The 26,987-nt window shown below is 60.1% G+C and overlaps 1 protein-coding gene across 3 annotated transcripts; it reads right to left on the bottom strand.

Moving 5' to 3' along the window:
- On the bottom strand, positions 1 to 26,723 carry PACSIN2 (protein kinase C and casein kinase substrate in neurons 2). 3 transcript variants are annotated; one of them, XM_029953193.1, is made up of 11 exons: positions 26,511 to 26,723; positions 19,278 to 19,434; positions 17,259 to 17,494; positions 15,661 to 15,816; positions 11,778 to 11,953; positions 9,564 to 9,684; positions 8,196 to 8,201; positions 6,879 to 7,000; positions 4,749 to 4,871; positions 4,170 to 4,366; positions 1 to 1,648 (listed from the first exon to the last, which is right to left on the bottom strand). In XM_029953193.1, the coding sequence occupies exons 1-11, from the start codon at positions 26,679 to 26,681 to the stop codon at positions 1,536 to 1,538; spliced, it is 1,578 nt and encodes a 525-aa protein (XP_029809053.1). In that variant the 5' UTR covers positions 26,682 to 26,723; the 3' UTR covers positions 1 to 1,535. The 3 variants fall into 3 exon arrangements, with proteins under 3 accessions (XP_029809053.1, XP_029809055.1, XP_029809054.1); XM_029953195.1 differs by lacking the exon at positions 26,511 to 26,723 and adding an exon at positions 19,594 to 19,612; XM_029953194.1 differs by lacking the exon at positions 8,196 to 8,201 and having other exon boundaries at positions 26,511 to 26,722.
- Between the last annotated feature and the right edge of the window lie 264 nt (positions 26,724 to 26,987).

The following is a 26,987-nucleotide window of genomic DNA, read 5'->3' as shown; positions in this document are numbered from 1 at the left end:
CTCACGAGATCGACTGTTTATTGATTTTTTTCTTGTTCTAAAATACTATGTATTTAAAGAAACTCCTAACTGAAAAGACTTGACAATTTTTGGTAAATCTGTAGCACAGGAACCAAGATTTCTGCTGGTAAGTCTTCCTGACGAAACGCACACGCACCCGCTTTCCAAGCAAGACCTCAAGCTCCCTGGAAACATCCAGAAAATGCATAGCTTGTGATGGTGGTGGCCGTCCCACCGGTGTCTGAGTTACACAAAATAAAGGTTTTCCCTCCTCCCCTCCCTCCCCTCCCCTCCCCTGCCATTACAGTGTAGCTCCTGCCCAGCATGTCTGCTCCCGATGACGGAGGCCGCTCGAAGGGGCCCCCATGCTCCAGGCTGAGTCCCAGCTCTCGGGTGCTCACGAGGAATCGAGGAGGGTGCCGGGCCCCACGGCCGCCGGAAGGACACGGGGGTTTTTACAGTGTTCTGCTACGGGAAGGACTAAGGCTAGTTAGCAGGTGGATGCACGGCCGGCCAGTGAGGGCGCACCTCCCCACCTCCGTGTCCACATCAGAGGCCCGGCCCGCATCCCCGAGCCCAGAGGAGGCCCGGCCCAACGGCCAGGTCTGCGCCCGAATGTCACAGTCTTCTAGCAGTTTACAAATTAAACCCACTGTCAAAAGCCATTCCATCTTGTTCAAACAGTAGACGAACTCTTTAGATTCTCTGAATATCAAATAATATACACAGATACGCGCCAGGACAGCCTAACGTGAGGCATCTTCGCCTACAGATGCGTGTGCTTTCAAGTCAGGCTCATGTTGTAACCTTCCGAATCACTGGCACAACTGTTAACTGGCAGGAGTAGAGTTTTAAACACAAATAGAATGAAAATAGCTTTTAAATATGGCGACGCTGGGAGAGTGACACGAGGTTACGTCCCGACCTCGAGGAGGGCATTCCCGAGAGACCTCCAGCCGGGCGCCCCCGCCTTCCCGCTCTCTCACCTCCCCACCGCAGGACTAACCCCCCCGCGGGACTGGTGTGGACCAACTTGTGCCACTATTTAGGCATAAATGAAGGAACAGCATGTGCGCAAAACAGCATCACTGTACACAGCCTTAAATTAAGAACCCAACATCTTCACTCGGCAAATGGCACGTGGAGTTTGTTGATTAGAGTCGTGGGCGAGGAGACTCGTCGGAGAAAGTGACCGGCAGGGCGAGCATCAGCAGAAGCCGCCACGGACCCCGAGGAGAGGAGGAGGGACGAGGGCAAGGACGCGCAGATCCGGGAGAAGCCAGCGCGGCACGCTGTCGCACCGTGCCCTCCTGCGCTCAGACCGCCCCGTCGGCACTGCGTGCGGGAAGGGTGCCGAGTCCCGGGGGGGAAATGACCGGCTCGTCTGCCTTCGAGAGACACCATGAAGCCAAGAGCAACGGGACCGTCATCTTCTGCAGGACGAGGAGCGGGCGCTCACGCTGCCGGAGGCACCGCCCGGGCCGACGGAGCTCCAGGGACCGCGGCCCCGCTGTCCGCCGGCTGCCGGCCGCCCGTCACTGGATCGCCTCGACGTAATTGGCGGGGTACAGGCCGACCTGCCCGCTGTCCAAGCGCCCCTTGCACCAGCCCTGCTCATCCTCGTCCTCCAACTTGGTCAGCTCGTCCCCTTCAAGACAAGAAGGAAGCGGTCCCGGTGAGCAGGTGGGTCACGCGCCGGCCGCCCCGTTAGAGTCGCTCTCATGGCTCAGCGCCCACCTGGGGCCCACAGAGCGTCTCTAATTTGGGGGAGAGGGGCAGGCATTCTCTTGGGGGCAAGGTGGGGCCTGGGGCCCGGTCATTTCTCTACTACGTTACATTTTAAGCCGTCCTTTCAGGCATGGGGGGCCGCAGAGAGGTGTCATGACTGCCCCCTCTCTGACCCGAGAGCAAGTAGCTCTGAGAGACACTGCAGAATTGAATGCCATAGGCCATGCCTGCTGACTGTCCCAGGCCAGGTCAGAGGGTTCCTTGTGCTGCCCTCCCTCCCGGGCCCCGGCCTGCTCGATCTTGGACCTCCCTCTGGCACTTACTGCCCTGCCTCATGCCTCCATTTAACCTGTGCCCAGAGCAGGCTGTGGGAAGGGCAGGAACCCACCGCTCGGTCCCTGGCACCCAGCTCGGGGCATCTGTCTTCAACCTCCCTCCCAACACTGTGAGATGGAAGCGCTGGCTGGGCGTTACTGCGGCCTGATTCACGTCTGCTCTGCTCAGATGGGAGGGAGTCCCTACTTCGAGCCGGGCCCCGGGCGCTGGAGGAGACACACACATGAGAGGGGACAGGAGGAGGCCCGGTCCCTCCAGGAGACAGGCCAGGGGGATGAAGACCAAAGGGGCGGTCGGGGCCGTGGTGGGGGGCAGTTCAGGTCTGGCGGACAGAGCGGTCCAGAGTCAGGGGACAGGCAAGGGGCCACCTTGCGGAGATGCCCTGGGAACCTGTGGCCCAGACGCCCCCGGGAGCAGGGAGCCAGTGGAAGGCGGTGGAAGGCGGTGGAAGGCGGTGGAAGGCGGTGAGCTCCAGGAGAGATTTCACCTTGGGCTCAGTTTGCAGCTTTGTACTTGTCACCGGCATACTGGTCCATTTCTCAGGCTTAGTTGCGATTTTCCGTCACTATTACGGGCAGCAGTGACATTACTAAGATGTGCGTGAAGCCACCGCTCAGGGGCTCAGGGGCTGGCAGACCGGGCAAAGCGCCCTGCCCTGGGGCCTACTTTCCTCATCTGCAGATGCCCCGGGAGGATTAAGTGTCAGACCGGGGAAGGGCTGGTGGTGCCAGGCATGCACCATGTGGGGGTGGGTTTTCCTCCAGCTGCTGCGGCTGAGACGGGCACCGGGGCCACTCCGATAGTACCGGTCTCCGTGCAAATCTGACCACGGGGCCGAGGTGAGCATCGAGAGCGGTAAACATCCATCTTCTCCTGCCCTTCCTGCCCCCCCACTGCGGGCCCCTGACACGGCTGATACTTCTGCAACTGCCTTTTCTTTCATCCGGCCCTTGTGTGCTGCTGGGCTCACGGGCGCACTGAGGGACTGGCTCTGACACTCGCACGGGGTGCCAAGGGCCCAGGGGAAAGGCTCCGTGGGCACCTGAGACTCCGAGGAGCGGCGAGCACCAGCACCCGCTACAGACAGAAGGTAACGGCAGTGGCCGGGGGTGGACGTCACGTTACAAATAACGCAGAGCTGTGCCTGGGGGACTCAACAGCAGTAATAGGGGGCCGTGACCACTAGGAATCAGGAACGGGGCAAAGGCGTGCCGTGGGGCTTCAGAACGCTCTATGAGCGGCCCGGGAGCCTGGTGACCAACCCGGGGCTTGCGAGTCTGCGGCCGGCTGCCGGCCCGCCGGGCATACGGACATGGCCTCGGCCCTGGCCCCACAGGCCAGGTGCGGGGGTCCCTCCCAGGGCACACTGACGCCTGCTCAGGTGGAGCTCTGGCCCCGCCTCCCGCGTAGAGCGCTGGATGCTGGGTCTGGGGTGTCTCTGAGGAGGGAGCATGGCCGAAGGGAGGAGCTTGGCTCTCCATGGGCCAACTCTGGCGCCAGGCCACTCAAGCCTCCTCCGACAGGCTCTAAGACAGTGCTTTCAAACTGAGGGTTGCAACCCATTTTGGCAACTTGCAACTAGCATTTAAGAAAATGAACAAATAAAAGACAAAGGCTAGAAACTCTGTGGCACAGAGCTCCCATAATCCAGACTGTTCTGGAAAACAGGAGCTCCAGCTGCTGGCAACAAAGGTGTGCTGGCGGTGGGGTGTGTACATCGCGGCTGCAGGAAGTAAGTGCAAAAGGCACTGCCCTGAAGCGAGGCTCCAGGAGGCCCAGCGGCACCCGGAACGCTATTCCGGCTGGGGCGTCTCTGGTCACAGGCTTCCCCTTAGGACCCTAAGACTGGCTGGATCAGTCTCTCGTGCCCCAGCGCCCTGCTGTGCCCAGCCCTCAGTGCTGCCAGGGGCAGCGCCCGGGCAAAGGCACCAGGGCACCTCACGCCTTCTAAGGTTTGGCACCGAGCACCTGCTGCTTCTGAAATAGGGGAGGGAGGACTCACAAATGACACTGGCCGGAGTTTTCCAGACTGAGAACATCAAATCCAAACAACCCCCTAGTCCCCGCCCCCGGCAGGCTGAGCAGCCACCCGGACGCCCGCCTACCAGCCTTGAAGCTCAGCTCGTCGCGCTCCTGGCCCTCGTAGTCGTAGAGGGCGCGCACCCGCACCTCCGTCCCCGAGGCGGCGTCCTCGTCGAACGGGTTCGAGTCCCCGTTGGCGTCCGGGGACGAGAACGGGTTGTTGGGCTCGTCGTCTGACCAGTCGGTGGGGTAGTTCTGCGTCTTCTCGCAGCTGCTCACGCTGCAAGAGAGAGAGCGCTGACCGGGCGCCCCCGAGCAGGGGGCTGGAGGTGGAAGGCTCTGCCCGGAGCCTCACCCCTGCCGGGGGAGGGGGAGGCCGAGGAGCCCCGGGGCCGGGCGGGGGCTCCTTCGGCAGGAGCGGAGCCCCGCAGCAGACCTGTCTCCCTGCGGCGGCGGTGTTAGCAGAGTACGGAAAAGCACGGTTAGTAAGGGGCGCCCCCCGCCCAGCGGAACCGAGGAGCCAGAGGCCGAGCACCCCTGCGGCCGGGCCCCTCCTGCGGGCCTCATGCAGCGCTCCGAGTGCCGACGGGGTGGGAGCCTGGATGGAGAGACGAGAGACAGCGAGCAAAGTGGAGACTGGAGAGAGACGTTTGTTCACCAACTTTTTAGCCTTAATGTCCTCCTTCTCACTGACGGTGCTCCCCGTGTCGTCCTCGTCCTCGAAGGGGTTGTAGCTGGACAGGGACTGTGCTGACCGTGTGGGGTTGCTCGGGACATTAAGGTCACTACAGGGAGAGAGACAGCGTTCAGGGGACCCCAGCTCGGCGCCCGCCCCGATCCTGCATGCTCCCAGCTGCAGGATCACAGGGCCAGGGCCTCAAGGGACACATCGGCCACCCCCACCTCAGACAGGAGGATATGTTGTTTGAGGGGGAAGACGGTCTTAGCAAAAACAGTTAGTGACATTCTGCTGGCTGAACACACTCACGGTGCCTAAGAGAGAACGCCACTGCTATGTCCGACCTTGCGTCTGGACACAGTCTATCCTGAACAGGAGCCCTGGGGGCGGGGTGGGCTGCCACCGGAGCCAGAGCACAGGTCATGTCCAGGTTTTCCACTTCTCCCCACAGCCCCACCCCCAGCCCGGCCCCCACCTCAGTGCTGGGAGCTGGTGGGATGCTGCCTGGGGAGCAGACAGCCAGGGAGGTGTGGAGCCCGGCTGCTGAGAGGGAGGCAGGCTCCTGGTGGCCTCCACAGCCCACAGCACAGCGCTCCCGCCTTCAGGCGACAAAGGGCCCAGTGGCCTCCTCCCCTCTTCTTCTGGGGCTGGAGCTTCCAAAAGTGGCACTGAAGTCTGAACAGCACTTTCTAAGAAAGAAGGACCTCTTTTGTGCTCCATAAAGAGATCACTCATCTGCACAACTGTAGTGGCCGCCTACTGGGTGCCAGGCCCAGAGGGGACAGACTGGAGAGAAATCTGACCCAAAACCGGCCCGAGGACTGGCGGCCAGGATGCAGTGACTGTGGGCACAGGTGCGTAACAGGATGGCCACGAGACAAGACAGGCCCCTAAGAGCGCTGGCCCCGCCTGTGGAATTTAGCTGCGGGGCAGGGCCTGGGGGCAGGTACCAGCCCTGCCACCATGTCGTCGTCGGGGACTGTGCGCAGCTGGCGGGGAGGCCTCAAAAGCAACCAGTGACGCGGTGGCCTGGCGAGAGGCACCGGACCCAAGCCTGAGCTGCATGCAGAGGCCAGCAGGTCCTCCTCCCTCCCCGCACCTTCTGACTTTGAGTGGGGAGCTGGTGCCGAATTCGTGCAGCAGCCCCGGCCTGCGGAGACTTTCCCAGGCCCTCCCCTGCCAGCCTCTGGGGTGGTGTCTCACCCTCCACACCCCTGCGCCGGTCACACAGGTGCTGGCCTGACCCGAGACAGCGCTTGCTGCTCCGGTCACCGCACCAAGGTCGCCTGCCCAGCGGGAGGCACAGCATCTGCGCGGTGGACCCTCACGTCTGCCCAGTGAGCCCAGGTGGGAGCTGCAGCGCTCAGGGCTGCGGAGGGGCCTCCGGACCCTGCACCGACCCTCCCAGGAGCCCGCACCCGTGAGCTCTGTCATCACTGTCAAGGCGGGGAAACCTCTGGGCCCGGAACCTGTGCGGCAGGAGTGGCTTCAAAGGGGGCAAGGGGGTGGCTCTGCAGAGGACAGCAGCACCTGCCTGCTGGGACACCAAGGCCCGGGGGCAGGTGTCACCTAGTGCACCCTTCCCCAGGGGTTCTGATGACCTCAGTGCCACCTCTCCTACCCAAACCTGGTTCTAGCAAACAATGAGGTGGGAAATAAAACCACCAATGCTCTCATCAAAGAGGTGACTGGAAAAGGGGACACGTGACAATACTGTCCTGCGCTGCCCCCAACTCCCCACCCACCTCCCAGACCGGGTTCCTGCACGCGGCACAGGGAGGCACAGACAAACCTGGCTAGGGTGCCCGGAGCCGCCCAGAGGGAGCCACGACCCCTGCCCGTGTGCACCACTGGGGACACACAACGACCAGCACCCCCTCACTCGGGCTAGAAGCACGTCTGGGGCAAAGGCTCCCTCCTCTGGGTCTCTCTGCAGCTCCAGCACCAGGTGAGCTGCTGACCTCCCCAGGGAGGCTCCAGGGCCACCACCCAGCGGAGCTCAGATGCCCAGGAAGCATCTAGAAAGAGGCGTGTGGGGCTCCATGCAAGGCCTCCCTGGGGAGGGCCGGGTGTTGGGGGCCTGCCCGGGGGCGGGGACCATGCCGGCGCCCACCTGCTGGGCTTGCTGCGTGGGGCCTGCTCGCCCGTCCGGCTGATGCCCGTCAGGGTGACGCCGTCGGTCGTCTTCTTCTTCTCTCTCCGGCTGAGGGTTCGATTCAGGTCCGCGGACCACTCCTGGGAGGCAGGCGCCGAGGGGGAGAGACGGGAGGTTCCTTTGTTTGAGGCCACGTCAGTCTAACACCCCGGCCAGCCAGCCAGCGGCCCGCCCTGCACAGTTAGCGACACACAGACTTGTGGCCTCGGTTTTGCCTTGTTTTCCAGCTGCCCTCAGGCTCCTGGCACCTTCCTACTCCCGGCTCCTCACTGCTGAAGGCGGGAACCTGGGCCCATGGTGGCCTGGTCTCGGGGAGGAGAGTTTGGCCAGCCAGCACCCAGGTGTCCAGGGAGCCTCCCCATCGGGCCTCTGCCCACGTGGCACTAAGCCTCCACCACTTCAGGCCACCAGGGGTCGCCAGAGGCCTGGCCAGGTTTCCTTGAGCCTTCCTAAGTAGGTGTCTCAGCCAGGATCCTTCCTATTTATTCCCCAAAGTGTTTCTGGCTCCCAGGGGACCCTGAGCAAGCCTGCAATGTGGGGACTGCACCACGGGGTGCAGACACACACGGCCGGGGTGGCAGAGAGCCCAGCTGGCCCTGCAGGTCTGGGGTTGGGGGGGGAGGCCCACTGGCAGCGCTGGCCACAGGGCTGACAGGCAGAGTCGGCCTCCCCGAAGGTTCGCTAGTTTCCCAGCATGTGAACAGCCTATATCAGCTGAATGGAGGGACCCCGGAAGTAGGGAAAAGGAGGAAGGGGCTGTAAGGCAATCTTGCAGGAAGGCACGCATGCGCGGCTAACTAATTCTACCCCCCAAGCCCACCCATTGCCAGACAGCCTCTGCTGAATGAACCTTGGTGTGACTGAGCCCACAGCTTGGCCCACACGTGCCTCTGGGGTCTCCAGGTCAGAAGGCACCTTAGAAACATCAAGTCTAACCTGCCAACTTGTCAGACAAGGAGACTGAGGCCCAGACAGAAAACGTGACCTTGTCCACACTATGCTGGTGGCAGGCCTGGGCCTGACTCCAGACCCTGGTCACCTGTATGTTGGTTAATTTATCTTCTCAACCAAAGTAAGCTGACTTAGAGAGACCTGTCCCGACTGGGTGGCCCCCAAGGGCCCGTGTCCTCTGCACCAGCTGGTGGGGGGAGGACAGCACCCAGCACAGGCAGAGCTGCTGCCCCAGTCCCTCCACCAGCGCGCTGCCAGCACCAGGCTGTGGGCCCCACATGCCGGCTTGGAATGCAACACATTAGTCATAAAACAGAAACTTACTTCATCCTGCGGCATGGAAAATGAAAACAAATAATTTCATTAGAGAAGGGCCAGCACGGTCTGTAAGAACCCTTAAGCACGTGTCCCGTGTGGGCGCTGCTTCCCGGCCTGCAGGATCCGCAGACTGAAGGGGCACCCACCCCAGTGGGACAGCCCGTCCCATCTTCCTTCCCAGACCATTCCGGTTCTCTGGGCACCAGCGGCTGACCCTAAGGGACTGGCAGGGGGTGACCTCTGAGCCACTTCCCCAGAGCAGCACACGCCCCCTGCAGGGGGAGATCCCAGCTCTGTGCACAGGACACACCAGCTCCCTGGGGCTCTGCTGCGCCCGGTGCCTCAGTGGCAGGGGCACAGTCTGCTCTTGGCCTCCTGCTGGAAGTCGTCCTGCAGGCAGTGCGGGGGGCGTGCCCAGCCTTCTGAGATGCTCTGGAAGACAGAGGCACATGTGAGGCTGGACACAACGGCCAGCATGGCCCAGGTCACGACCCCCAGGTGCCCGAGGGGATGGGTGCTGTCGTCCGACCCATTTTACACGTGGGGACAACAGACTTACAGCTGGTAAGCGGCGAGCCCCGATGTGAGGCAGCCTGTGCCCGGGCAGCTCCAGGGGGCAGGGGCGGCCCCGCAGGCCTTGGGCACGGCATCCCCCCCTCCTCCCCCTTCCCCCCGGAAGGCAGCAGCCACGGCCCTGCAGAGCCTTTCCCGGCCCCCGCTTATCACAAAGCATGGAGACTCCCTTCCCTCAGAGAAGCAGGGCAGCAGGACTTGTGGGGGGCCCAACGGGGCCCGGCGACCGAGCCCGGCGTCTGGAAGAGACCCGGGATCCTCAGGGCCTCCCGTTTTGTATGTAAAGATACTGGAAGGCTCAGCCCCATGAAATCCGGACAAGAGGAAAGTTAATCCTGAACCAAAACTGGCTGAACTTCCTGTCTGACAAAAGGCAAAGTGCCTCATGTGAAGGGTAAGGAGAGCCGCACCGAGCGTACTCCCACCCCGACCTGGACCGGATGCCTCCCAGGTCCGGTGCACGTGGCTGCTCCCTTCCAGCCAACCTGGGGGGCAGGGGGTGACAAGGGGCCCGCGAGTCCCGTGGATCCTGGGACTCACCCCCAGGAAGAGAATGCCAGTGGTCACCAAGTGACCGTCCAAGTTCTCAATGAGGAAGAACATAATCGCACCTTTACTGAGACTCAGAAGGCCCTTGGGCAGTGCCCGGGGGACTCTGAACACGGGCCGGTTTCCAGAGCGGCCATGCTTAAAGGCTGCCCCAAGGACAGCTCAGAGCTGAACGGGAACACTGGCACATGGCAACGTCACGGGCCCAGGCCCTGCCAGACCAGCGGGGTCGCAGGCGCAGCCTCCTCTTACCTCAAACTGTGGCCAGTTCATGGACATGCCCGGCCCGTGGTTGGCTCTGAGCCACCTCAGGTCCTCCACCGCGTCGGCGGCTTTGATGCTCTGTTCCAGGTCGCGGTAAATGTTCTTGTAGCTAAATCAGAAAGAGGAGACAGGGCGGCCTTGAAGGGGACGGCTACTATTCATCCCAGCCCAGAGCCGGGCCACGGCCGGCGCAAGGCCTCCAACCACACCAGAGTCAGCTTCAGAGTATGGGCCAGGACGCACGTCCTGGCTCAGCGGGACGGTCATCTGGCCTCAGTGTGCACAGGAGACGGACGCCAATCATGGTGTCCAAGCCACAACTTTGGCTTCCCACAAATTGGCTTTTTTGGTGTTGTTTCTTTTTTATTTTTGAGAGGAGGGGGGCAGAGAGAGAGGAGCACAGAGGATCAGGGCTGGCTCTGCACTGTCAGCACAGAGCCCGACAGGGGTTCGAATTCATGAACCGTGAGATCGTGACCTGAGCCGAAGTCAGATGCTCAACCGAGCCCCCCAGCTGCCCCTCCCACAAAGTGGCTTTAACCAAGCCAGGTGGCAGCAAGGATACAGTGCTCTGGGTCAGATAACGCAGGAGGAGCCGGCACCTGGGCTCCAGGGGCCTCTGTGGCCCAGAACCAAGTGGCTGGAAGGTTTACACTCGGAAGCAAAGGCTGTAAGTGATGACCGCCCGGGGCTGCGGAGACCGCGCAGCCCACCTGCCACGGGGTGGGGGGCACCTGTGCTAGATGGCCCGCGGCAGCCCCCCCCTCTGAGGAGCTGGCCGTGAAGGGCAAGAGCACGGACTGCTGCGGGTCCTGGTGTTTTCACTTGGAATCTATGAGGCCGGCGAGCCATTTACCCCTCGGGCCTATTTCTGCCGGTGTCAGATGGGCACGATGCCACCTGGCATGTGTTGGACTGTGTCCTCCGAACACGATCTGTGGAAGCCTGACCCCCAGTACCTCAGAACGTGACTTTATTTGGAAATAGGGTCTTTACGAAGATAATTAGGTTAAAACGAGGTCGTGAGGGTGGCCCTCATCTATGGACACTTTTTGTAAGAAAGAGGAAATGTGGGCACACAGATACACACAGAGGGTAGGGGAGGTGAAGGCACAGAGAGACGACAGCCGTGCGACCGGGGGACGTGCCTCCAGGCCGAGGACTGGCGGCAGATGCACTGACAGCGGGGAGCACCCTTCCCTGGAGGCTCAGTGGGAGCACGGCCCTGCCGACACCTTCACCTCAGACTTCCCACCTTCCCACCTGTGAGAGTGAGTTCCTGGGGCCGTAAGCCATGGGACTTGGGGATTCTGTTAGGCAGCCCTAGGTCCCAGGCTGCCATCTACTCCCCAGGGAGGCTTCGAGGCCCCACCCCGGCCGGCGGCGCAGCCCCGGCAAGTCACCCGCCGCCAGCCTTCACTTCCTCAGCGATGAGACAGGAAGCCGCGCCGCCCGCTCCACGGACTTCCCGAAGTGGGAGTCACTGCCGGCAGAGCAACACGGGAGTAACACGGGAGACGAAGAGAATATGGTTTCCTGCGAACCACAAGCCTGGATTTGTGAGTCCTTTCTGAACGGCTCTGCCCTATGGATGGCTGAAGTCCATGTCCGCGGTTAGCCCGGACCTCTGCCCTGACACCACGGGACCAAGGACAGGGCAAGAGTGGAAGAAACGTCACAGTGTCTGTGTCATGATTCAGAGCGGAGTCTCTCAGGGCCTGTGCCGTCCAAGGACCACTGAGAAGTCAAGGGCTGAGCAGGCGGCCAGCTGCTCGGGATGGAGGGGCCTCCCAAGCAAGGTGGTCCTGGCGGGGGCACCCCGGCCCAGGAGGCACAGAGCAATGCTCCTGGCTTGATTTCAGAAATGCCACTGTGGTCGCTCCAAGCGACGACCCTCCCTTCCTACCCGGGCCCAGGGTGTGGACACAGAGCTGGCAGTGCATGGCCCGAGGCCGCCCAGCTCAGGCCAGCCATCGGCCATCAGCTGCCACAGGTGGGGGCGGGGGGATGCACTGCATAGGCCGACCCCAGCCGCAGCCGGCATGGCACAAGGGCCCTCCCCGGGCAGGACAACAGGGCGGGAAGGAGGTTTTCGGACAGACACCCCGTGCCGTGCCGTCTGGAGAACAGTTACTGAGCTGCCTCAAAAGCAACTTCCCACTGACGGCCGGTGACGAGCTCCTTCCCTAAAGAGACACTCACCTGGCCACATTCGACAGGTCTAGGTGCTTCTGAACCTCCAGCAAGACTTCCCGGAAGAAGCGCAGGCGCTTTTCCTCAAACTGCTGGCACTGCTCGAACACCTGCTCCATGTTCTCCATGTACTGGGGGGTGCCCTGGTCGAGCTCCTTGAGCGATTTCTCATACTTCTCTTTGGTCTATGAGAGAAGCCGGCACCAGGGCTGAAGGTTCATCTCTGCTCGCCCCGGCCCCTCTGGCGCAGAGAAAGCCAGCCAGGCTCTGCACCATCCCATCCGTCACCTGCCTTTGTCCTTTTCCACCACTTCTGGAATCATCAGTGTCTAGACTTAGCAGGTGACAATATTCAGGCAGACACTTTGAGGGACTTCATAGGGAGCAAGCAGGGTGAGGAGTTGCAACCCAGCGTCCAAGGATCTACTTTCTCCGCGCCTGCAGGTCCCAGCCCACAGGACTCCTGCTGGACCTCTGCTCCCGAAGGGCACGCCCACCCAACCTGGGCGGGGCAAATACTGAGGAAGGTACCCTTCCCACCCCAAAAGGCCAGGCCCCCCAGGCTCACTGCCCAGGCCTCTACAGATTCCAAAGCACAAAAAGCACAAGCTCTGGAGTTTCACAGGCTCCACTTTCAAATTCAAGTTCAAGTCCAAGTCCCTTCCACTTCTGAACTGCAAACCACACTCCTGGCAGCTGCTAGGCCTCTCGGCTAGAACCAGGCCCAGACTGGGAGATGCCGGGGAAGGGGTGTTCACGTCATTTACCCGTGTCCTCTCTCCCTGGGGAAGGGCTGTGCGGGGTCACCCCTGAGCCTCGGCTCTTGCCCACAGCAACGGTGACTCAGCAGTTACATCAGAGGCAAGATCATGGGGTTGAGTGCCAGACAGACCTGGGGGCAGGTGCCGGCACCCCGTTTTCTGACAGTTCCGTTTCCTTCGCAGAACACGAGGCACAGGCAAATTTTGTCTTACTGTGCTCCACAGGTATTGTGTTTTTTCACAAATTGAAGGTTTGTAGCAACCCCGTGGGGACCAAGCTCATCAGTGCCATTTCCCCAGCAGCACTGCCCACTTCGTGTCTCTGGCCACATTTTGGTAATTCTTATAATACCTCAAACTTTCCCATTATTATTACTACTATTATTTTAATTGTCATGGCGATCTGTGATTACTGATATGACTCCACGAAACCTCAGCTGATGGTTAGAGAAACTAAAAGTCACTTGACTTGCTTTGCTGTGACTCTCACTGCGTTAGTCCAGACCCCACCCCAATGCCTGTACTTCCACTATGACATTCTGATATTTAAATGAGGTAACACACGATGGGCACCAAGTTGTACGAAGTAGGAACTCAAAAAAGTCCTAGGCCCCTTGTCCTCCAGCCCCCTACACTCCCACACATGGCTGTTCCTTCAGAGACTGTCCTCGAGAAGGGATTTTACCAGAAAGGAAGTACGGCAGGACCCCGGCAGTATCCTGGGGCAAAGTGAGGGGCGGCAGAGCTGGGGCCATGTGTACTGTGAGCCTTCCCACTATGGAGACCCTGAGAAACGAGGGTGGTCATGGACCTGGGGGGCGGGGGGGCGGCCACCCAGAACTTCACTTTCCTGTCCCTGATGACAGTGTGGGCTTCCAAGGGAGGGTGGAACCTCCCTGAGCCGTTACGGGGCCGCCTTGCCTTTACAATCCAGGCCGTGCCTCTGGACCCCGGACCCCGCCACCTCTGGAGCAGCTTCTCTGCCCCCCACTGCCCCACTGGAGACCCCAAGTCTACTCACATGTCGACCCTGCTTCCCTCCCAGACACACTGTGACTCACGCCCTGGAAAACTCCCCATTAAGCTCCAGGAACTTCTCTTCTCAAAGACTTCCCCAATAAGCCCCACCCACTCCCTGGAATGCTCCCCCCTCCTCCCTGCCACCTACTGTTCCTGGTCCTGCTTCCGAGCCTCCAGGGTGTGACCCCAGGGAAGGTCATCCCTTCCAGGGTTTGGGCATTCCCAGCAGGAACAGAGAGCCACCAGCTGCCCTGATGACTCATCGCCACCATCATCCTCATCAAGGAGCAGCAGCAGCAGCAGCAGCATCATCGACTGCCCTGCGCCTGATTGAGGCCCTGTGTGGGATCACAGGCTCGGAGGCCCCGACACGTGCAGCTGCGGTTTAAACACCCAGCGCCCTCGGGACCAGCAGGGGGACACTGAGCAGCCACTTCTCGGGATGCTTCAGCACACAGTAGCCTCCCCAGAGCCCCCGGGGTGCTCAGCGGCAACAAGATGCTCCCCGGGCACCTGGCGCATGCTCACGACAGTCCTGCCCCAGCCAAGGCCACAGAGAGAGCACGATCGCCACTTCTGGGCAGAGAGAGCACGATCGCCACTTCTGGGCACCCCCCAGCACGGAGCACTTAGAAAGTTCCTAGTAAACATCCACGGAGTAAAGTGAGAAGCAGCCTTCGCTCTCCTCACAGGGACATTTAGCACTGAGCGTGAGAAGCTCCGTTCTGGATACCGCGGCGGGCACTCACTGCCAGACCGTGAGGAATACAGAAGGGCATGTGTAGCCAGTCAGTGCTGGTTTTGGAAACTGCTTCCAGAAGGGGATGTGGGGATGCGGCCCCCCCTCCCCCGGCCTTGTGTTCCTGGAGTCCAGGTCCCCCCCCCGCCCCTTCAGCACGTAGCCCCAGGCTCCTGACCAGATCCCACAGCGGAGGCAGCAGCAGCGGCTGCTCTAAAACCCCACACTCCTAGCCCTGCCCCAGGCCCAGACTCAGGAGCAGGGAGAGGGGCTCGCTCTCCAAAAGACTCCGGTGCTCGCTCTGAGCAATGGACTCCTGTAGACGAGGTTCCCCACAACCACCCCCCTCCTACACTGACAGAGCAGTACCACTCACACTACCGGGTGGCACGAGACTGAGCCTCTCTGACCTCAGTTTCCTCAGCCGCACGAAGAGACGCCACCACCTAAGTCCCCGGGCTCAGGGGTGCTCGCCCAAGCCGGATAAGGTGGTGGGTGTTCACAGAGCAGCCCAGGGCTCCCACTTCCTCTCGGCCTCACGTCCTGTCCCGGGACGCAGCCCCTCTCAGCTTCACAGCGTCTGTCCCCAGATGCAGGCTGGCGCCTCCTGGCTCAGCCCCGCCTCGGTGGGCCCGACAGGGCCCCAGGGCCTTGCTCAGGTCAGCTCTCACCTCCTGGGAACTCCCAGTGACCTGAACCCGCCCAGCGTTTGCGCCGCGCACCGCAGGCCTCTCCGGGCAGAATCACCCGGCCTCCGCAGAGGCCCTGGCTCCCAGTCACGCTGTCCTCCTGTCTGCTCTCTGATCCTCGGCGATGGGCGGGTGCCCAGGACACCGCCCTGCCTGTGTGCCCGCACCGCTCCGGGCCGTCCCGGACCCTCCTTGTGGCCGCAGTGCGCTGGGTCTTCTGGACGCTCCTGTCCTGCCATGGGAGGCCCGCCCTTCACCACCAGAGCAGTCCTTCTAAGCTGTGGTCCTCCTCCACACCTGTACCCTCCCTGGGCTCTGGAACCTTCTTTCGGTGGCTCCCTGTTAACAGTGTCAGGAGCTCCTCACCACCTGCCTATCTAGACCACTGGCCATTTGGTCACTGTAACCCCCGGTGCCAGCTCGGACGTCCGTCAGCTCCCTCCACGTCCCGCATCGGCTGTGGCTGCTCCTGCCCATCCCCTGCCTGCCCCACACCCGGTCCTGAGCGGGCACACGGGGCTGCAGGCAGGGGCTCGCCCAGGCACTCCCTCGAGGCCAGCACTAGGTCTGGCCAGCGGGTCATCTCCCCACCCATCCAGCCCAGCGGTGACAAAGGCTGCGGGCCAGACGGGTGGCCAGCTGAGGCACGCGTGTTTGCCGTGGAAAAGCCGTGCCCCGTTTACCTTAAGAACGTCTTGCTTGCATTTTTCTACTTTGTCTTGCAGTTTCTTAAGCTGCTCGGGGTTGAGGGACGGGTCTGCTTTGCTGTTGGTTTCTCGCGACATGGCCAGCTTCTCCTCTTTGCACGCCGCGTGGTAGGCTTTCTTTGCCGCCTCCACCTGCGGGGAGAGGGAGCACCGGCTAGAGGCTCCACAGGCTCTGCTGCCAGCCCTCCCGGGCGAGAGGGAGGAGCGGGCGCAGAGCTGTGTGGGCCGCAGGATCGTGACAGGCCACCCAGCAGACGCTGGCGCGGTGCCTGCCAGGCGCCCTCCTAGGCAAGCGAGCCAAGGCTGGGCAAGGTTCAGTGGCTTTGGTTGCTACTTTTGGAAAAGGCCCTGGGCCGTCACAGAGCTCTCCGTCCGGCCGGGGAGGCGACTGCAAGAGACAGCTGAAGAACAGAGTCAGAGGGTGGCGAGTGCCAAGGAGGAGAGGGCATCGGGGAAGGGAGGTGGGGCGCCGAGCCGAGCTGCATGCGTGCGGCGGGGGCGAGCCAGCCGAGAGGCCACGTAGCAGGAATGGGAAGGCGGCGTGGCCGTCTGGGGGCAGAGCATGCCAGGCCGCCGGAAGAGCGAACACGGAGCGCCAGGGCTGACGTGAGGGGCCGGGGCCAGGAGGCAGCGTTACAGGGCACGTATTCCGTGGCTCTCTCCCACGCACATACACACGCGCACAGGTGCCTACACATGTGTGTAGGGTTTTTTTTTTAAAGTTTTTAATGTTTAAGTTTGAGACAGAGAGAGAGACACCGAAGGCAAGTGGGGGAGGGGCAGAGAGAGGGGGAGACACAGAATCCGAAGCAGGCTCCAGGCTCTGAGCTGTCAGCACGGAGCCGGATGTGGGGCTCGAACCCACGAACTGTGAGATCATGACCTGAGCTGAAGTCAGACGCCCAACCAACTGAGCCAACAGGTGCCCCAAGATGTATCTGTACTTAACAGAGGTTTCCCTAATTGAGCCAAAGTCACACAGAGTTCATTCTAGAGAGGAATGAGGAGTCTGTAACCCTGGCCTCATGAGGAGGAAAATCATGACTACTGGGGCCACAGACAAGAAGGAAAAGAAGGAGAGGGCGGAAGCTGAGATGAGAGGGAAAAGGGAGAGCCTGCCGTTACAGCCGGAAGACAGAGGGCTGGTTCTGGGCGATTCCGGGGAGCAGTGTGGCTCCTGAGAAAAGCCAGGGGCGGGCAGGGGAAGGAAGCAGTGCGACCACCCGAGGCTGGTGAGCTGCAGGGTGGTGAGGGCAGGGGTGGGTGTCTGAGAGCCCCCAGCGAGCCAAGGCCACGCAAGGCTCAGTGGCTTTGGTTGCTACTTTTGGAAAAACTAGTATCAGTATCATTTGCAAATTTCAGAGAAAAACCCGTAGAAGAGAAAGAAACGTTTTGAATGAATCTTTTCTACTGGCCCAACGAGGCTCTGGTGTCTTGAACTGGGGTAAATGCCAGCCACCACGGGCCTCTGAGGGCTGGTCCGTCCCTCCCGCGGCTGGCACCTGGCACCTGAGCCGGAAGCAGTCAGAGCGGGGGGGCGGCCGGGAGGCGGGGGCGCGGGGCCAGGGGCGCACCTCTTTCAGCTTCTTGGCCCAGGGCTTCTGCGCCTTCCGAAAGCCGTCCTCGGCCTCTCGGGTCTCCTTGAAGCCCCCCATCATCTGCTTGTGGAAGGCCTCCTTCTGCCAGTTCTTGATCTTCTCGAAGTCCTCGTTCATCAGCGAGGCCTTCACCGCCAGGTGCAGCTCGCTCACGCTCTCTGCCTCGGCCATGACCGCCATCCAGGCCTTCTCCACCGTCCCGTACTGGGGCCCTGGCACAGAAGAGACGCTGCTGGTTACCAGCCCCGCGGCCCCCAGACGGGCCTGCCTGGGGGGTGACGCTCGGGCCTGCAGCCTGGCTGCGGGGCCAAAAGGTTTCCTTTCGGTTCCTTCAGATCTTGTTCTCTCAGCGGCTGTTCCTTTTTCAGCCTGGGATGAAGAAAGAACAAGGAAGCGAAGCTGGATGCACTCAGCTGTTGTTTCGTTAGGGAAATCAGGGGATTACCCACGGCTCCTTTTTTTAGTCACTAAGCTCTTTAAAAACTTAAATTTCTGCATCTTGGAGGTTTTTTCTTTTTCCTAACAAATACTTCTTAAATGTTTGTTTATTTTTGAAGGGGGGAGGGGCAGAGAAAGAGAAAATCCCAAGCAGGCTCTGCGCTGTCAGCACAGAGGCTGACGTGGAGCTCGAACTCACAAACTAGGAGATCACGACCTCAGCCGAAATCAAGAGTCAGGCACTTAACCGACTGAGCCACAAAGGCACCCTAGCATCCTGGAAGTTTCAATACGCTTAAGGCTGGCTGGAGACGGAGGTGCCCCTGAGGTGAGGCGGCCTCTGCCCTTCCCTGCGGCAGGCTCCGCACACCTCTCTCCCAGGAGGAGCCTGGCTCCGAGCAGGAACCGCAGAGCTGCTGGCCACAGAGGACTGTCTCCTCAGCAGAAGGGAAGCCCTCTCCTGGGGAGGGAAGGGGAGCTGGAGGCAGGAAGCTACTCTGGCCGATGGAAATCTCTAGACAACGGCCCCCCGCACACTGTGCTCAGGAAGGAAGCTCGTAATGGGCCTGTCACTCTGTGGAGGGTGTGGGGTGACGGAAGAAGAGGCCGCGATGGAATCTGAGGGGGGACAATGCCTGCTCAGCCGCGTACCGACACGGAGCAGCCCTGGAGGGGTGGGTGACCATGGTGGGCGAGCCCTCCGCACCCCACCTCCCGCGTGTCTACTGACACGGTCGGCCACGCGGTAGGGGGGCCACGGGGCTCTGTGACCCTCAAGCGCTGGATCACCACAAGGGACGGTGCTGACAGCCGGACCCCAAGGGCAGAAATAAAGTAACAGCAGTCATGGCTGCCGCACCCTCAGCAACCGTCACCCGTGCACGGCCGCCGCGCTCCCTGCCACCTCTCTGTAGCCAGCATGGTGCTGAGCACCCCCTGCCCCGAGGACAAGTGTCTGCAACAGGGGAGACACAGGTGGCTAGTCTAGACCTGGCTGAAGTGGCCTGGTCCCCGTCCCCTGAGGGCTGCTGTCGCGAAGGCCTGCCGCACGGCACACACCGACCGGCCTCCATGGTGGGAAACCTCGGGATCCATCGAGCCCCCTCCGATGCCGGGGCGCGCGTCCTGAATGCAGTCCACATCCACAGTAGCCGTCGGTCGCTAAGCTCCGGAATCTTCTGGGTGTCTGGCTGGGGAGGGGTGGGGGCAGAACGCGCACCACACAACCCCTCTACTTATGCCCAATAAACTTGCAAATTAGAAAGTCTGGCGCTGCCACCATCCTGTCTCCCTGACCTGCCACACAGCCAAGCTTATGAGGAAAGGACTCCCCTTGGCGGACCCGCCTCACCGAGCACCCGGCCGTCGCCCTGAGAGGCGCCGACCCGAGTCTGGGCCCTGGAGGAGCCGCTCTGGGCTAAGCTGGCGAGCGCGGCACATCCGACGGGTGACCAGGGCCCCGCAGCGGGGGCTCGGTGCCGTCTGCAGGCAGGGGAGAGGGGGCCCGCCCCGCTGCCCCCCAGCACCGCGGGATCCCCCCGGGTGGCGGCCCCCTACCCTTCTCCACAAGCTGCCTCCAGCGCCGGGCCCACTCGGTGAGCTGCTGCGCGTACGCCTTCTCGATGCGTGCCCGCTCGTGCAAGCAGTTCATGAGGTCGCCGCACAGGCGGTGCCCGTCCTCGATCCGCTTGACCGTCCGCTTGTAGTTCCCCACCTAGGAGACAGGAGCTCACGGTGAGGCGGGGCCCTCCTGGGACCGGGGCGGGCCTGGCCCCGCGGCTGCCCGCCCAGCCTCCATGCCAGCCGGCTCGCGCGCTCCCCAACTCAGCAGACGCGCTGCATTGGTAGAGGCCAGCCTCCCCGGTTTACTTACTGGCAGGAACTTAAAAAAGAAAACCAGAGCTCAATCACCGCGTGCCAGCGTCCACACTCTGACCCCACGGGCCAGGGAGGGAGACAGACCAGCACAGGCAGGGCCGTGCTGGAGGGAAGGGGGTGCTGAGGGTGCCCAGAGGGCATCTTGTGTAGACTGAGGGGTCAGGGACAGCTTCCCGGAGCAAGTGATGGCTGACCAGAGAGATCTAAAATAATAATAATAATAATAATAGTAGTAGTAGTAGTAGTAGTAATAGTAGTAGTAGTAATAACTTAGTGGCTCAGATTTAAATGGTCTCATAATTAATATTACAGAATTGGCTGAAGACCTTTTGGTCACCACTGGTAGAAACAGGTTTCGGGCGCCTTCCTTCCGCTTTAACATCATCCCATGCGGGGTTCCCATCACTTCCCGATTAGAGCGCCAAACACTCTCCCACTTCCCGAGGACCTACTATGTGTCAGGCACCATAGCAGGTGTTTTGCACCTGCAAACACTGCCCTGCCCTGACAGTGGGACGGAGATGAGAAAACCAGGGCTTAGAGGATGGCCTAGGTCACCAAGATGGTGGGGCAGCGGCTGGTGGCAGAGCCGCAGACGGCTCCGGGCAGGACGGTCTCCATGGCAAGGGGCAGGCTCTTATCTGCTCTGCCCAGGGCTTACGGTGAGCTTGGACCTCATTCCCTCACATATGAAAAGAGAGACTAGCTCGTCTCAGAAGAACTGAGAAAATACTGGCGGCTGCGCTGGAGTGAGAGCTCACACGGTCCCGAGGCCTCCGTCCAGGAGCTCATCTGGAAGGATGGCGTGGGGGACGCCGGGGCGCAGGGGCGCCGGGGCGTGGCAGGAAATGTGGCCGAGAACGATCTATTCCATTTCAACCCTTTCTTCCCAGTCTCTTCCAAAATCTTGGTCAACTTTCACCAATTTTACCGCTTCCGATGATCTGTGTGCCTGGCTGATCCATCTCCTATTCCATCCCGGTCTAGACTCAGTTGGGAAGGTCCCACAGAACAGAGGACTAGGTCCCATTCCTACACAAGGGGACAGTCCTCGCTCTCCCGGGCAGGCGGCAGGGACCGATGGGACAGTCTGTTTAACTCCGGTTTATGAAGAGTTCAAGCTACTGGAGTTTCTCCTGCCCTGAGCTGAATTAAACAGTGGGGGCGCGGGGGGGGGGGGGCGCGGGCAGTGGTGAGGTCCTTGCAGAGGACAGAACACGTGAGCCCCGTAGGGAGACAGATAGTGGGGCCTGAAGAATGGCTGTCACTGAGGCCAGAGAGAACCCGGCTCCCATGGAATCAGCAAGGAGCCCTGGAAGTCAGGCGGCCACTCTTGACCAAGACACACAGCCTTCAACTCCATTCTTGGGCAGGGCCTGCCTTTAGCAGAAGCAAGTGTTTCACAACCAGCTGGAAATGACACCGAGTGCTCACTTCCCTTTAAAATAGGGCCCTGCTGTCATTTTGAAATCTACAGCAGGACGGGAAAAAAAACCCATAACCAACAAAACACAACTCCTTGTTGCTGAGCTGGCGGCCAGAAGGGCGAAGATCATCACAGCTCGATTCAGGCCCGACGGAGACATGAAGCCCTGACGCAGAGCTGGCTTTCGCCCCGTCACCAACAACATCCCAACTGGTCAAGATCGCAGCGCGTGGCTCTCCAGAAACCCGCCCACCCCTCTCTGCTGTTCAAAAGCCGTGTGAACAAATTTTGGGGCAAAGAGAAAGGACGTCTGTCAGAAGGCACACGCCGCTGGTACGCCCCACCAGCACGGACCTCGCTGCTCTTCATGCTTAAAGGACGACTCTCGAAATCTGAAAAGCGGCCAAGAATGCAGGCAGGACGTTTCCAGGACCATGTGTTTTAGGTTTAAATCCTGGCCGCTGTGACCACTGCTGGGGCCAAGGGGAGAAGGGAGGGCCTGGAGATACTCTAGGAGCATCCGCGCTCCTGGGCTCCGCTCCATGAAAAGGCTACACAAGGGCTCGAGACGCCTGCCCATTTAGTCTACACCCGGGGACATTCACCAGGGATCAGCGCTAACATCTCCACAGACTGCCCAGTGACAGAGCAATGGGGCCTTCCTGCTCCCCTGACCGAGGTCCCGGCTGTTTCTCTGAAGTGAAATCAATCAACACACAACAAAAGTCACCCTTCACGAGCGCAGACAAGTTCAGATGCACGTGAGCCGTGCGTACCCAACACCATATCGAGGTGTGGAAACTTCCGTCTCCCTGCCTTGCCCCCATGCCCTCCTGCAGCCACTCTCCGCCCCACACAGCCCTGGCAACCACTGACCTGATTTGCATCCCTCGTAGGGGGAAAGGGCAGCCACCCAAGTTAGGCCACTTTGACATGAAGATTATTTTGAGTTAAAAAGCAACCAAACCCCAGCAGATTCAGGAAAAGCTCTTTGCTAAAGAGAATTTCGATCGAGGGCCTGCTCCAGGAAGAATGCTCTGGCCACAGAGAACGTTACTCTGCGAGCTGGGCGTGGGGGGCGGGGAGAGCCCAGGAAGGCCTCTCTGACCTCAGGTCCCTCCGTCCCACTGTCTCCTAGTGGCTCAGCAAACATCTGTCTGCCAAACACTTACTCTTTTTCATTTCCCTGTGAATTGCATTCTTCCCCTCTGAAGTCCCAGACCCCTGTCCTACCCTCCTCCTTAGCTCAGGATGGCGCACACACCTCGCTCTGCCTGTCTCTGGAATACGCCACGTCTGTGTGGAGTCCCCGTGGGCACAAATGAAATTCTATCTGCTCCTGTTAATCCGCCTCGTGTCAATTTGATTCTTAGTCCAGCCAGAAGGACCTTGAAGGGGAGAGGAACGCCCTCCTCCCCAACACCCTTTACCAAGATGTCCGGGGATAAATGGAACCACACAGCATGCGGCCTGGCCTTTGAGCCTGACCCATGTCATTGTCTAGGTCAGTAGTTTATTCCTTTTCACTGCTAAGAGCTATTCCGTGGCTCAGCTACATCGCCATGTACTTGTCTGCCCTTTCACCCAGGTGAAGGCCACTGGGGCTGTTTTCAGTTTGGGGCCATTATTAACAGAGAAGCTATGAGGATTCCCGGGCAAGTCTGTGAGTGGACACAGGCTGTCACTCCTCTCGGGCAAACACGTAGGAGGGGAACTGCTACACCATAAGCAGACGTGTAGCGTTATGAGAAATCACCAAGCTGGAAACACCCCCACCCCGAGGCCACGCGTGGCACGCCCCCCACTGCAGTGTTCAGGTGCTGCCACTGCTCCGCACTTCCCTGGCACTTGGCACCACGTCGTCTATTTTTGTAATATTTTGCCATTTTGTTTAGTACGCGGCAGCTGCCTCACTGTGATTTTAATTTGCACTTTCCTGATGGCTAATGATGCTGAGAGCCTTTTCTGGCTCCCGTCTGCCGCCGCGTGTCTTCTTTGATAGCGCGCTGGGTTTAATACGTTTAAAAACTCGAGGAATAATGCTGACGGGTTTTTGAAGTGCGAGGAACGCTAATTTGCAAACACGTGACAAACCGATCGTATGTTAAAGTGAGGACATATATGGTAGCTATTTTTGCCTTCCCGGTTTCGTAGTTTAAAAGTTTCTCTCTTGCTTTTTTCTTTTTTATGATTTTTGTAACATTTTTATTCATTCTTGAGAGAGACAGAGAGACAGAGCGCAAGGAGGGGAGGGGCAGAGAGAGAGGGAGACACAGAGTCTGAAGCAGGTTCCAGGGGCCGAGCTGTCAGCACAGAGCCTGACACGGGGCTCCTAAGATCATGACCTGAGCTGAAGTTGGACGCTTAACCGACTGAGCCACCCAGGAGCCCCTCTCTCTTGTTTTTAAAACGCTGGTTTGTTTTGAGATAGCCAAATGGCAAATAACTTTATGTAGAAATTTAAAAAATAAACAAGATTTCTTCCAAACCTTATCATCAGTTGATTTATTCACAGAAAGCCCATTTTAAAAACTAGGGTCTGAGGCCACCTCTGTTCCTAACTTCCTCTAAATTCAGGCTCACCCCCTCAGATACCAAGACACTAAAGACAGACGCTCACCACACACGTGCCTGGGTACAGGGCTGGCACCCCGTTCCTCAGGGGCTGCCTGGTCAGGAGGAAGGGTGAGAGGTGGGGAAGGTTTACTGGAAGCAACACCCAAACTGAATTTTCAAGGACCAGTAGGACACTGGCCAGGTTAAAGGCAAGGAGAGGGACATTCTGGAGAAGAGAGAACAGTGTCAGTGACCAGCTCTGCCAGCAAGAGGCCCAGAAGGTGCTGGCCATGAGGCGTGGAACGTGGAACACAGAATGCAAGGGAATGACTGGCCATTTGGACGGAGGCTGGACGCAGCTGGGGTGGGAGGCATCAGATGCTGAGAAATCTTGAGGGACGGGCCTTCATCCTGAAGGGTGCCACACTCAGGGACGGGGCAGGGGTGGGGGGTTCAGGAGGGTGGGTGTGAGAGCGGCCTCCTCAGGCTGGGGCCTCTGCAGTGAGGCAGACGCGGGAAAGCAGGAAAAGGCACCGTTCTGCCTGCCGGTGGCAGGTGGGGGCAGGATCCCAGTGGCCAGGCGCCTGGGGGACTGGAGCTCGAGCAGGCTGGGCTTGGAAAGAGTACCACTACCACCTTCCTAGAGTCTTCCAGAAGCCACTCTCCTGCCCCCCCTCCTCCTGGGGGGGGGCCACACTCCTCCCCACCAAGCTCGCTGTCCTCCAGGGAATCTGAATCACTCCATCCTCTCTCCACCCACAATTCCCCACCCCGGGGCCTGGGGCCCCTGGCAGCCAGCCCCCCGCTCCCATTCTGTAAGGCCGGCTCCAGTGGGTCCTCTGGTTTTCCCCCAACCCAGGCGCTGAGAATCCAGCGTCAGATACACCCTGGCTGTGTGGTCAGCTGAGCAGAGGCTGGGGCTGGAGGTGCAAAAACATGTGCGTGATCGGGAAGCAGAACGGAGACAGCAGGCCTTGTCCAAACCCCCACGGGTTTACAATTACAGGGGCGCCGGGAGGGGCCGTTCAAACAGGTCACACCAGCTCCGCATTTATCCCCTGGGTGGAAACAGCCTGGAACCGCCTTTCACCAGGACCTAGCAGGAGGCCTGCTTCTCTGACTTCAGAGCCAACCGATCTGGGCCGATCCCTTTCTGTGGAACAAGGGGGCCAAAGGCCACAGGAAAGCTGGAGGGTTTGGAAGCAGCCCGGGGAGACCTCCAGGCTCCCAGGCAGGTGACAGGGGGAGTGAAGGCCCCCCTCCGAGCCCCCCGCCTGTCGGCCCCAGCGCAGGCTCAGCCACCAGCAGCTACATCAACTGCCGGCCACCAGGTCAGAGGAACCTACAAGGCACCATGCTGGGTCACCTCAAGTACACCTTCCATTTTATTCCTTGTCCCTTCCCCTGTGGTGGCTGACCACCAGACCCATCACAGACGAGTTCCTGATTACAGCCTAAGTCCCAGAGTGAAACCAGCGGCCAAGTGAGAGTGGAACCGGGCAGAGCCGCCCCGAAGCTAACTCTCTCCTACCCTGAGCTGCCTCGGCCTCCTGCCCGTGATCCCAATGGGCTTGGGACCCCCGGACCCCCGCTGAGCTTCTGGCTGTCTCACCGCTGACGCGATGCACAGCAGAGTGAGGGAGTGGCCATCTGTGCCCCAAAACACCCTGTCCTCCCCAGCCAGTCCCTGGGTCCGTGCCCCCAGACAGCTTTACTTCCTGCGGTCCTGAGCTGTGCAGGCCAGAGGATGTAAGGTAGTACCGGAGAGTGACAACAAGAAAACATAGGCGACCTCCAGCTGGGCAGGATCCTTACATAAAATTTCAAAAGTCAACGCCATGTGCTTACATGCGTCCGTGTGTATGTCTGTGAATACATTTTATTGCATCAAAAATTAAGGATTTCTGTTCAGAAACCAACGCCACGGACATTAACAGACTGCAAACACCGTCTCCCGGTCTGCGTGTCTGGACCGACAGGACGCTAAGGTGGAACACCCCAGGAGGCCTTTGTATCAACATGAAAAAGACAGGCCCCGAGGGAAGTCAGACGAAAAGTATGAAGAGTTAACTTCAGAGAGAAGCTAAGTCCAGAGGGCTGACGCGCACTCATGGGACTTAGGGGGGCGCCCACGACCTCGAGGCTCCTCGCCTGATGACGGACTGGCAAACCCAGGGTATGGGAACTGCCGGCTGTGGGGCGGGGGGCGCTCAGCACATGGGACCCTTACTGTATACACTGGGGGAAGGCAGCCTGAGAGCAGCCAGACAGTAATGAGGTCATTAAGCAGATGCTCCGCGAGGACCTGGCAGTTTTGTTCCTGAGTCATATCCCCACAGAAAGGTTCTCCTGCGCTGTGGGCACGCAGGAACACGTGGGGGAAGGCAGGGGGCAGGCGAGGCGGAGCCAGCAGCGGGAAGAAGCGCAGGCCTGGCTACGGACCTTGCAACCTGCACGGACCTCACGAACAGTGCAGAAAAGGAAACAGAATGTCAATGGCAGGAAGCTTGATGGCCTTGGCCTTGCTTGGTGTGAATTAAAAACAGTCACACACAGGGGCACCGGGGTGGCTCAATGGGTTAAGTGTCCGACTTTGGCTCAGGTCATGATCTCACGGTTCATGGGTCCAAGCCCTGTGTCGGGCTCTGTGCTGGCAGCTCAGAGCCGAGAGCCTGCTTTGAATTCTGCGTCTCTCTCTCTCTCTCTCTCTCTGTCCCTCCCCTGCTCACTCGTTTTCCCATTCGGTCTCTCAAAAATAAATACATGTTAAAAAAATTTTTTTTTTAAAAACAGCCGCACACAAGCAAGGCTATCAAGTTTTCGAGAACCCGGGCTAACACAGCCGTGACGCTAGAGAAGGGAAGGGACTAGTGTCAGAGGCAGGGAGGGAGATGGGGAAGGATGCGGGGGTTGGGTCTCATCCTACCTACCGGTCCCAGCCCTGTGCTGAGGCTCAGCTGGTCTTCCCCAGGGAGGCTTCCCTGACACCAGCTGTCCCCGTGGGGCCACCACGCAGGTGCGCCTGCATCACCCGCACTAGCGGACAGGTGGGACCAGTTCCACCTGTGGGCCGAGAGAGTCCTTCCAAACACGGTCCCCATGACCTGCAGCCACAGCTCAGCCCACGCGGGTCGGGACCGTGCATGTCAGCCTCCCTGCCCCAGTTGGGCTGCAGGCCGCTGGCAACAGGTGCCACACACTGATGTTCTCAGCAGCAGCATCACAATAGAGCATGTCAAGGCTGCGCTAACAGCTTGACACATGTCCCCGCATTCACTCCTGTGACCATCCTCAGCAGTGGGCACTATGAGTGTTCCCGTTATATAGAAAAGAAACAGATCTAAAGAGGCAGAGTCACCCATGATCACGCAGCCAGAAAAAGGAAGAGCCTGCTTCCAGAACCTTCC

Source organism: Suricata suricatta, chromosome 10 (genome assembly GCF_006229205.1).
Source record: "Suricata suricatta isolate VVHF042 chromosome 10, meerkat_22Aug2017_6uvM2_HiC, whole genome shotgun sequence".
In the NCBI taxonomy this organism is placed as follows: domain Eukaryota; kingdom Metazoa; phylum Chordata; class Mammalia; order Carnivora; family Herpestidae; genus Suricata; species Suricata suricatta.
Note: the sequence above shows the minus strand (reverse complement) of the source record. Positions and strands in the feature narration are given on the sequence as shown.

Bases quoted from the DNA above. Each gene is read 5' to 3' on its own strand.
- PACSIN2 (XM_029953193.1), bottom strand. From the start codon at position 26,681: ATGGGGACCGTGTTTGGAAGGACTCTCTCGGCCCACAGGTGGAACTGG. The intron at 19,435-26,510 runs GTAGGTAGGATG...CCTGTCTCCTAG, and splicing joins TCAGCACAGGGCTGGGACCG to GTGGGGAACTACAAGCGGAC. The intron at 9,685-11,777 runs GTGAGTGTCTCT...TTTCTGATTTAG, and splicing joins GACCTGTCGAATGTGGCCAG to CTACAAGAACATTTACCGCG.